Source organism: Vanellus vanellus, assembly GCF_965231255.1.
Source record: "Vanellus vanellus genome assembly, chromosome: 1".
NCBI lineage: Eukaryota > Metazoa > Chordata > Aves > Charadriiformes > Charadriidae > Vanellus > Vanellus vanellus.
This window is the reverse complement of record NC_138905.1, coordinates 7,134,937-7,146,709: the sequence shown is the minus strand read 5'-3', so window position 1 is coordinate 7,146,709 and position 11,773 is coordinate 7,134,937. Positions and strand designations below refer to the sequence as shown.

At 42.8% G+C, this 11,773-nt stretch overlaps 1 protein-coding gene across 1 annotated transcript; it reads right to left on the bottom strand.

The window, feature by feature from the left end:
• Nucleotides 1-1,341: 1,341 nt before the first annotated feature.
• On the bottom strand, nucleotides 1,342-10,981 carry ECHDC3 (enoyl-CoA hydratase domain containing 3). The gene is made up of 5 exons (XM_082496286.1): nucleotides 10,822-10,981; nucleotides 10,570-10,691; nucleotides 8,228-8,325; nucleotides 4,883-5,083; nucleotides 1,342-3,404 (listed from the first exon to the last, which is right to left on the bottom strand). Exons 1-5 carry the CDS (start codon nucleotides 10,944-10,946, stop codon nucleotides 3,078-3,080), a joined length of 873 nt encoding a protein of 290 aa, XP_082352412.1. The 5' UTR covers nucleotides 10,947-10,981; the 3' UTR covers nucleotides 1,342-3,077.
• Between the last annotated feature and the right edge of the window lie 792 nt (nucleotides 10,982-11,773).

Sequence of the window (11,773 nt, the reverse complement as noted above, 5' to 3'; positions counted from 1 at the left end):
AGCCCCAAACTGGACACAGTATTCCAGTTGTGGCCTCACCAGAGCAGAGTAGAGGGGGAGAATGACCTCCCTCGACCTCATCTAGCCCACACTTCCTCAGCTTCCTAATGAGGATGTTATGGGAGAGTGTCAAAAGCCTTGCTGAAGTCAAGGTAGATGACATCTACAGCTCTCCCCTCATCCAGCCAACCAGTTATAACATCATAGAAGTCTATCAGATTGGTCAAGCATGATTTACCCTTGGTAAATCTGTGTTGACCACTTGCAATAACTTCCTGTTCCTCAACGTATTTGGAGATGACATCCAGAATGAGTCGCTCCATTACCTTCCCAGGAACAGAGTTGAGAATAACCAGTCTGTAGTTCCCTGGGTCCTCCTTCTTGCCTTTTTTGAAGATCGGAGTGTAAAGATTACATCCTGAGTACATTGGGGTGTAAAGATTTTCATCCTGAGTATGAACTGTAGACAGAAAGGAGAATTGCTTTGTGGAACTGTGTATGTAAAGGAGAATTGCTTTGTGGAACTGTGTATGTATAAATGGTATGAGTATTTACATCACTGGTTTGAATTACAATGTGTAGGCCAGTCAGAAAGAAGGCTGATTTTTGCTCCAAATGATCCAGGTCTTGCTCCGGTATGAGGAACAACAGGATTTAATTCTGCTACTCAGGAAGCAAAGTGTTATTCAACCCCTTGATCCCAGCAGGGCACCTGACAATACAGACCCTCACTACTACATGGGAGGCAGATTGAACCATGATACCATTTCTCATAACAGGGGGACAGTGACCAGGCTGACACTACCGACATCAGCCTTTGCAAGGTGGCCCTCATGCTTAGGTCATTCTGAAGTAGACCTGCAGCAACTGCATTGCATAGCTCTTGGCCTGGGCTTCCCCAGCTCATTACAGCACCCTCATGGCCCAAACGGCCAAAGACAAAAGTGTTGACTTTTCATTGTGGAAGTTTTTCAGTTCAAAATGCCCAAAATAACAGGCAGGCTTGCCAGCAGGGTGTTTTTTAGCATGATGATGAGGATGCTCAGGAGTGTCAGGTAAGGCCTATGGGGATAGTATCAGGGCACTGTGAAGTGCAGAGTGAGCCAAAGCTGGTGTGGACTCATCCATACTGCCTAGGAGTAATCGATCCCTGAAGAGAACTGTCCCAGGACTTTACTGGGTATCTGATTCACTCCAGCTGAGAGCTGAGGAATGAACTAACACTCATACAGACAGGGAACCAAGGACACAGGAGCAAACACACCTTAAAAATGTCCTTCTTGATTCATGATACTTCCACATTTGGAGTTTTAGTAGCTGTAGGTAGGATTCATCTGTTCTAACTTAAGACATCTAAGTCTGAACTAAGCATTTTAGACTACTTTTACTGTCAACAAAGAAAAAAAAGGCCCATCCATACAGTGACTCACCTGGTCTTTCTTAAATTCCTATTTGAGGATGAAATAGATGAGCCTTCATGATCTGGCTATGTGGAACTTGAGAAAAAATGTTTTTGCTGAGACCATTCCATGTTGATCACCATGGATTGATACTGAGGCTTCTATCATTCAGTATTGTCATCAATTATACATTCCCAGCAAATCTGCAGATGATGTGAAACTGAGGGAATGGCTGACACATCAAATGGCCCAGCTTCAATCCAGAAGAACCCTAATCTAAGGAGAAATGCAAGGTTCTGCGGAACCTTGGGGAAGAGTAACCCCAAGCACCAGTACAGGCTAGGACCTGGCTGGCAGAGCAGCAGTCCTGCTGAAACTGGGCTTACAGTGGATGCCCAACTGAATATGAGCCAACAGTGTACTCATCACAAAGAAGATGAAATGCATACCGAGCAACACAGACTGGCTAAAAGCAGACAGCAGATGGAGGGAATATTTTGTTCTCCTCTGCTCATCCAGCACTGGTGAGGCCATATTCGGAATACAGTCCAGTTGTGGCACAACCAGCACAAAAGGGATGTGGAGAAACTGTAATTGGTCCACCAAGCTGGTTACCTACAGAACATGACTTACAAGGAGAGTGGAGGAAGCTGGACTTGACACAGAGGAGTCTTAAGTGTAGTCTAACTGCAGCCTGTGGCTGCCTGAAGAGTCAGAAAGATAATGGAGCTGATAATGCTGCTTTGAGGCTCAGACTGGACATGAAGATATTTTTTTTTTTTTTTTTCACCAGGAGGGTTGCACTGCACTGGGACAGATTACCCAGTGGAGCAGCTGAATCCCTGTTGATGGAGGTTGTCAAGACCTTACATCCATGACTGACCTGTTCCAGTGTCGGTAAAAGCCCAGCTTTGAGCACAAGGATGGACTTTCCAACTATCACATCTAAGATTCTGTGATAAACTGAGGACATACAGCGTGAAAATTACAGCTGGGTCAAAACATTGCCAGGTGAGAATCTCTGCTGAAGCCCACAGGCAGTGGCTTTCACAATGGGCCCTTTTGAAACTAACACCCCCAAGCCAGCCTCAGTGGACTCAACAGCAAAATTCCTTACAGCTAGGACAAATGCTTGAACTGATGGTGGAAAAACAGGATTTGCTGAGGAACACAAATGAGTAATACATACAGTTCATAAGCAGATATATTCATAAGGAGCAATGGACTACTGTTACAGGCTTTTGCCTGTAACATATGAACAGTATTGGAATACATTATGATATGTACTGTCATCATCTCTGGAATGTGTCCAAGCCCTTTAATACTCTATTAATAGCAACAAATGGAAATTCTTATCCAGAACTAGGGGGATGGGTACTGAACAGGGTGATCTGAGCTCTCTCTCAGTCCCTGTGATTACCTAAGTGACCTGGCACATATTAAACTGATTTTTGCAGCACAGAGTTCCTTCTAAAACCATAGGTTAAATTCATTGCTGAAAAAACCCTTTTGGTTTAATTTTTCTTAACATTTATTATATACTTAGGATAAATTTATTGTGGCTGTGGCATATCTAAGAAGAGAAATTTAACTTTCGGTAAGAACAGAAATGTAGTTCCCAAAGGCCACTATGTGAAGAATCATAAAGCACAGATGAGGTTAGCTTAGAAACAGGATTCATTTCTTATCCTGAGAGTGTGACCAGACAGGCTTACGTTTCTGAATAAAGGCTTCAATACCTTCCTGCCCATCTCTCAAAGTCAAATTGTCTGCCATGACCTGAGTAGTCATTTTGTAAGCAGTATCGATGTCCTGTGTCATCTGTCTGTAAAAGGTGGCTTTCCCCAGTGCCAGGATGGATTTGCTGCTTTCACATATCTTTTGAGAGATTTTCTTGGTCTCTTCTTCCAGCTTGTCTTCTGGTACCACCTTGCTGACAAGCCCGTGCATTAATGCTTCTTGGGCAGAAAGAGGTTCACCTGTGAAAAGCATCTCTAATGCCACCTAAACAAGAAAAAACATTGTATTAAGTCGATTCAACTGCCTTATTCATTTGGTTTGTTTGGTGAATTTCAGCTTCCTCCTTCAAGTGCAAGTTACTCTTTTGAAAAATGTAAGATTTAAATCTTTTGGCCTGTTAAACTGCTAAGGAAGTGTTTCAGCAAAGGACTGGGTCTAAAGCTGGCCTTTTTTCAAACCTGCCCACTGATTGCAGCTGTCCTAGGCTCACACCTCTGAGTTTCTTTTCAACAGCCCAGAATCTCTAGCAATTGCAGTAGGAATTAAGAGAGATGTGGATGGTCCACAATGTCAAATGACTCAGTATTTTAAGCTGGGCATATAATGATAAATACTACGTCAATGTGTAGTTTTTGAAAACACCTGCCTTAGTTTAAGTGTTTTTAAATATGTCCTTCTTATAGCCACATCTACTTCAATCTCCTGCCACTTCCAGCATCTTGTACTTGAGGTTTCAATCAGTAAGAATTTTCTTCCATGACTCCTGATGCAATTGACCAATGCCCTGAATCATAAGAGCTGATTATCCTCATTAGTGTCTTTGCTCTAGTAGATAGAAACAACAGCAACTTTTCATTTGATAAATGGTAAAATCAGTAATCCTGTGAACTGTAGGGAATGTTCTTGCTACTTTGAAAAGTGGCACAGAGAAAAGCATATCCCATGTTTTTTAAGAAGGTAATCATAAAACCCAGAAATACTAATTCAGAAACAGTTAGAACTGTACACTGTAGCACATTTGAAAAAAAAAAATGCCACAGACACATTATATTTGAACAGGATGACCTTACAGATGGGAAATTTAAAGTTGAAGCTTTTATCCAACAATTGGACTTGTGCAGTTAAGGCCTTGCATCTCAGCAGAGCCTTGCTGAGTTTGGAGAGTCTGTCTGCACGAATCTAACTAGATCAGAACTTAAAATTTCTTTTCTCAGTTACGGAAGCTTTACAGATTTACAATTGTTTATGCAGTGAGAGATGTGTAGTCACAATCAGTAGGAAATAAAGCAGGAAGAAAGCATAGGAGGGTTTTAGATGCTATTTAAAGCATCTTGATCTACACCTAGGCAGATCATGCTGGCAGTGAAATGTCACTGCCTGGCAAGACTTGATACCTCAGTGGGATTGGTATCCTGAACTTGCAGGGGTTTCCTCACCAGGGGAGAACATCATTGTCTAAAGGACAACCCTGTCTGTGGGAAGGGAAAGGGATCGCTGAGCTGGTGTAATGCTGGTATGAGTTCATGCTGGTTGGAATCGCATCAGTAGGAAGCTGCTTTCCCTAAACAGAGCTCATCCCTTTATTATTTTTCCCAGTCCAAAGAGTTATGAAGATGTCTTTTGCAATGAAGAATTTTGAATGTTGTACTGCAGGGGAGTAAAGTTTAGGCAATGGAACTAAAACCCCTAACATGGGAACCTACTTCTTGCATAATTACAGAGTACCTGAGAAGGAAGCCTACCTTTCTTGGAAGAGATCTGCCCAAGGCCACAGCTGGTGTGGAGCAAAACAGTCCGATGTTTACTCCAGGAGTAGCAAATTGAGATTTCTCACTTGCCACTGCAATGTCACAGCTTGCCACAAGCTGACAGCCTGCTGCTGTAGCCAAGCCATTTACTTTGGCAATCACTGGTACGGGAAGTTTCTGGATTAAAGTCATAACCTGCATGCACAAAAGAAGGTGGTCAGTTAGTCCCTGAAATTTAAGCAGTGGCTGTTCTAAAACGTGCAATTGCTTCACACACCTGATGTGTACATTTTTCATCTTTATTAACTGCAGTTTAGTAAAAGAAGTAAACTCTCTGCAAAAAACTTGTTTTAATGCACAAGACCACTGCCGTTCCAGTAGTTGCTCAGTTGTGTTTATGTAGCATGAGCTGGTCCTGCTAACACCAGTGGAAATGGAGAACACAAAAATGAAAGGCAGAAACACTTGATATCAGATCTGCAATGAGCTTGGGTGCCTCTGCACTGCAGGTCTAGTGTTCCTGGCTGTGGGAACACGTGTATCGAGACACACCATCCCTACCTTCATTTGTCCCATAAAGGAAAACTAACTTAATAAAAGTCTCTGTCCCAAGAAATTAAACCAGTGTCTTGCTGGTTTCTGCATGATCTTGAGCCTGAGTTGATCTCATCCACACAGAATCACTGGGTGTCTTTCTAGGCTTACTCTGCATTCCAGGGAGAGACTTACCTACCAGGAAATATTTTTTCCTGCTTGCATTAGACATAAGATGGGAAAGCACACTTATTCTCTCTCTCAGAGATAATTCTTGAAGGTTGGATATCCCACTTCAGATAGCTAAAGTTAAGAAGGATGAATTTGTCTTAACTTTTCTAATTCAGGTTCTGTTTCCATACAGTGGGAATCAACAAACTCATCTAATTTTAATGCCTGAAGATAGAAAATGCTAGTTAAATTATTACAGTCATTATCCAAATTAAAAAAATAAAATAATCTCATATTAGCACAGTGTAGCAAGATAACAAATTTTCATTTGCTACTTCAATTTCCCCAGTAAATTAAGTCTAGCATATTTTATCATGCTTAAGTAAAATTTTCTACATTCAGTTTGGAATTTGATCAGTCTTTGTCTCTGTTCTTCTATCTTTGTTTAAAAGATAGAAGCAGACAACAATACATGTGCAGACAAACAACTGCAGAATACTCTCATGGTTATAAAAATTCAAAGTCAACTGCTTCTCTGAAGAAATAAAACAAACACCCTGGTACTTATTGTTTTGTATTTGAAAAGCCTCTCTAAGTGATATTCTCAGCTGTCTCAAACTTGTATGTGGAGAGTACTTAGTTCTCGGGTACTGCATTATATAGTTATTGCTGACACTGTTATATGCATGGGGAAACAGAGGTGTAGCAGCTGACATGATTTGCTTAAAGTTACCAGTCATAGACAGATGTAGAAGCCAAGGTTCCTGTAGACCAGCCCAGTGCTCTGGGCCCCATTGTCCATAATGCTGTAGGCATGCCACTTAGGGTTGGGTCCATTCTACTTAAGTACTGAAATTTAGGAAGACATGATTCCATTTTGGAAGCCCTCAAAAGTACCTTTGTCTCTCTGTTGACCAAAAAAAAAGCTACAGTCAATTATTCTACCAGACAACTAAAATCTAGATATTAGTTAGGATCCTAAATAAAGCCTAAATTAATTTCTCTATTTCTGTTTGCCTGTAAAGTGCCATTATTATTTACCAGTAAGACCTTCTTCCTCCATGAGTATAACAGCGAGTTGTGATTTATGAGAAACTTAAATCCCTTTAGGATACTTAGGTAGAGAGTTTAAAGCACCTGTCACTACGATCAACATCAGAAAAGGGATCACTTCAATTGTCATTTCATCTCTCATATTTAATTTCTTCCGGAACTTGTGTTGCCAATTTCACAGAAGCATTTAGGTTGACAGTGACCTCTTGAGATTATCGAGTCCAACCCCCCTATTCAGGCAGGCTCGGGCAGAGCAGGTTATCCAGGACTGTGTCCAGTTGGGTTTTTAATACCTCCCTATCTCTGAATTTTATGGTCTCAGGAATATTCATCTGAAATTGATATACCATTTTTTATTTGAAATAATGCTCCCTTACTGAACTTACTATACAGTAGGGCACTATTCTCACAGAGAAAGCTAGGCTTTTTTTTAACTCTCAATGCTGACATTCTTTTATTTTTCACTATTTCTCTTTATTAATCAAAGTTAAGCTTGCTACACTACTCATTAATCCTGAATACAGCCACAATGCTAGATATACATATAAAATAATTTAAATTCTGGTCCTTAAAATGAGAAATTTACCAACTCTTGATTTCATGCTATATGGGATAAGTTTCACATATTTTCTGCCTGATCTTTCCTATTCTGTGATCCAGAAGCTGCATGATTCAGTTTCACACTGACAACATACTGATATTCTGCCCTGCGACTGCAAAATTAATATTAAACTACTGGCTGGTAAACTATTGGACCTTGGCTCCTTTCTGATGAAGCCTGTCATTCAGTCATATTCGTGCTTACCTCTGTGTGATCAGCATACCAAAATGAAATCCAGGCAAAGCTGCCAGGATGATTGCTTCGTATTACACTGAAGGCCCTTCAATGGTAACTTTCACACATGGCTTTTACAGCATGTGTCAAATATGGGCTTGACAATGTGCACAGAGATCATTATTACTGCAGGAACTAGAACAAAAGGTTTCAAATTACTTTCTGTGGTCACACTGAGGAGGATTAAGAGTCAAATTCTAGTGCTGTTACAATCAAAGGGGGTTTTGCCATTCTCTCCAAAGGCTCTGGGACTCACTTTAACTTCCCGACTTCCAGGTCTGTGCCTTTGTAACAAGAACTTGGTATGGTCTGCTGACTGCGCAACCAGCGAGCCAGATCTTACTTTCACATTGTCTACTTGACGTTTAAGCTGGTCTTGAGTTATTAACTAGATGCTGGGAAGAACATTTGATCTCAAGTGTTTTGAAGGTGGTTATCCCTAGATTTCTAGGAAAGACATTGCCCAAATACTCAGCTGCAAGGAACACTGGCTAAACTAAGGAACATGTCATGACTGTACCCACTGTAGGAGACATGCACATTGGTATTCTAGCCCTTTTATTTGCAAGTAGAGAAATCCAGGGAAAACATAATTTCACCAGGATCAGGTATTAAAATGGCAGAGCAGCAAAAAGCAAAGCAGAGTCTGTGCTTTAGCTAGCAAATGAGCAATGCTGTCCCTCCTTAAACCAGTATCATTGTTTGCTCTTAATACCAGGCAAAAGGGGTGGCATTTAACTGCTTACCTCTGCACATATTTCAAATACTTGAGAATGATGTTTCACATCATCTTCACTTGTCAGTTCCTTTAAATCATGGCCAGAACAAAATACAGGTCCTTCAGCTGCAAAGAATTTCAGGAAAAGTCAGTCTGAATTAATCAAGAAACCAGGGGCAGCAGCATATCAGTGCCCCAGCTAAAGGTATGTCAATGAGATGTCAGTGGTCAAACAGGAGCTTCAGGAGGGAGTTTTACACAGAGATCTGAAACACTGCCTTCTGGGTTTTGTAGCAACTTCAAATTGCCGCAATGCAACATTTAACCACAGTAACAAACATAAACATTTTTAAAGGCCTAGTTTTACTTCTATCCCAAGTTAACTCAGTTAAAAATAAGGCACTTCATACCTCTGAGCCCAGTTTCCTGTAAGAATACTGTTCTAAACAGCTCCTTGGTACAATGTACACTAGTCAGCTGGAGCAAGGATGGAGTGCTCTGCTCTCAGACTAGTAAATACAGTTAGTCCCTCTTTATAGTATCCAGCATTAATGATTTACTTTTGTTAAACAAACATTGAGATTTTTGTTTCATGGCGTTCAAGGCCACAATAGAAAAAAGAAAGAAAAAAGGTTCTGCTAGAGGAGAACCAGAGGGGTTGTTGGGGCATCTTTTCCTCCACTGCTAAAACTGTCATCTAGAGAATCCCCAAAACCATGTCCAGGGATTGGGCAGCAAAAGAACAGTTTTCTGCAAACCTAAGTTTTGGATTTGCTTGCCTCCAGTGGCAGCTAAGGTCAAAACACCCTTTACAGGTACACCATCTTTACAACAGTGTTCCTTTGTCATGAGGGTATCTGCTGTAAGAATAAACAAATTTGATGCTTTGGAATCCTTCAGAACTTCTCATATATTTCTACGGACGTGACACTTCCAGCTACAACTATGCAGACACAACCTTAGCTATGCATTTGTTTTTACGGACCAGATTATTGTGGCATATGTATTTCTATCCAGAAATACCTATCTGGAAATTAATCACACCTGTATTTGTGCTTCATTGAAGAAGAATCTACTGCAAAGTCTGTATTAAAGACTCAAAGCATTCCCCAAGAAGTCTCTTATTTTCTTGAGATTTCTTCTTTTGCATTCCACTTAGCAAGGGAATTGGAAATCAAGAGGAACATGCAATTTCTTTTTAAATTAAAACAAAAAAACCCAAATGAAATTGTGCTCTCAAACTCCCAGACTACTGTAATCCCAAAGAAGAACCTGAAGTGTTTCACAAAATTTGTAACTGCTGTTTGAAACGTTGAATTTATATATTTAAACTCACCCCTGTAAAGTCAACTTCCACTCTCGTGTGTGTGAACTAACACACAGTGTTTTCCTCTACATATAGGAAACAGCAGCATCCTAAATTAATAAACCTATTTCTCTGAGACATTTGGAAAGGTGGCAGGGGAAGATTATCTTAAAATAGCAGAGGAAAAAGAGATGTCTTAAGAACAGCTCAAGTTTCATTATCTTTAAGAACTCTGCAGGTTAATACCTAAATGGAAGAAAACTGTAATAGGCTCTGAGAGATAATGTTTTACATCTGCAGATTCTGGGTGACTGCAGTATCGGTATTATGGTCTCTCCTTCATCTGAGAGTCTTAAGAACAGTTTTGAGAAACCAGAGGCAAAGATAACGAGGCTGATCCTGGCTTAGAGCAGGTGAACAGAGCGCATGATGTGAAGAAACCTTGTGAGCCCTGTTTACTACCATCTGTACCTGCCACTGGAGGCAACAAGTGTCATACCAGCTCAGCCTGTTCCTTCATGAAAACCTGTACCTGGGAATGTCCTTTCTTCAGTCTAATAACCATTAGAACACGGCTTTTGCTATGTTTAAAGTATTCTTTACATACAGCTTTTAAACCAATTATTTCATCTACTGATTGATTGTTTTTACAAAAGGACAAAGCTCATCAACTCTGTAAACACAATGCACAACCCGACTGCAATACTGACACTTTGAAACCTGTTCCTGGTGTTTCTTCTTAGACATGTTAACCATCAATAAAATATAACAAAACCCAAGTAAATTGTTAATGCCATGTTCAAGAACGAGGAATTAAGTACATGAGAGTGGACACAGGGATGAGTATAAAAGAAGAGCAGAGAGCGGGGTGTGAAGGGTGAGGCACCCCCGGGATACCCTGCAGGGGCCTGGCCAGCTGCGCGGAGAACAGCACCCAGGCCCCTTCCCGTCACATTTTCTGTAATTCTGTGAGAGATTTCGGCTTAAACTTCGTATTATCCCCTTTCTGCTCCTTCCCTCGCCCCCCGCCTTCTCTTCCGTCGGCCTGAAGTGACGCGAAGTACCTGAAATGATGATAACTCGGAGGTCTTTGCTTTTGACGTCGTGCAGCAGGTCCTCCCTGAGGGACTGCAGCATGGCAAGGGACAGGGCGTTTCTCTTCCTCGGGTTGTTCAAGATGATGTTCCTGTAAAAGCCGTGAAAACACAAAGAGAGTTCCTATAACATAACAATAAACGCATCCAGAGCCTCAGGGCTCTGGCGGTGCAGCAGAGGGGTCGCAGCGGTGCCTCCACTCTCCCCCCCCGGCCCCTCACCGGACGCCCTCCGCCTGCCGCCGGACCGTCAGCTTCTCCGACGGGGGCGGCCGCCCGCCGCCCGCCGCGCTGCTGAAGGCCGCGGTCAGGGCCCTCCTCAGCCGCCACAGCCCAGCGGCGGCCATGGCTACCGGAGAGGCGCAGCGGGCGGCTCGCTACCGACCCCTGGGCGGCAGGCGGAGCCGGGGCCTGTGGCGGGCGCGAGGCAGGGCCGCCTCTGGGCGGTGCTCGCGGGGCGCTGAGGGGGCAGGACGGCCCGTCTGTGCTGGCGGGGCGGTGAGTAGCGACGGGGGACAGGCCCAGACGGTACCGACCTTCCCTCGGCTGCTGTTTCAGTTCTCAGACCTGATTTCGCTAGATTAGATATGGGGAAGAAATTCTTTACGCTGAGGGTGGTGAGGCACTGGAACAGGTTGCCCAGAGAAGCTGTGGCTGCCCTATCCCTGGAGGTGTTCAAGGCCAGGCTGGATGGGGCTTTGAGCAACCTGGTCTGGTGGGAGGTGTCCCTGCCCGTGGCAGGGGGGTTGGAACTAGATGGTCTTTACGGTCCCTTCCAACACGAACCATTCCCCAACGCGTTGGCTGTAGGACCAAGGAGGCCTCCTGGGACCTCCTCCTGAGGAGACCTGGGTGGGAAGGTGGTACTCATTAATCGGTACCTTGGGGATGTTGGAGGGGTATGAAAAATGTTGACTTTTGCTATAATTTCTTTAGATTCCACTGAGCATTTGCATCTAGGACCACAGGATGGAGATCTGGGTTGTGCTGGGAAAACTTGTTAGTGACACTAAGTTGGGATGTATCAACAGAGTGACTCCCAAGGCTGATGACCTCTCATTATCATAGAATCATAGAATGGTTTGGGTTGGAAGGGACCTTAAAGATAATCTCGTTCCAACCCCCCTGCCATGGGCAGGGACACCTCCCACCAGACCAGGTTGCTCAAAGCCCC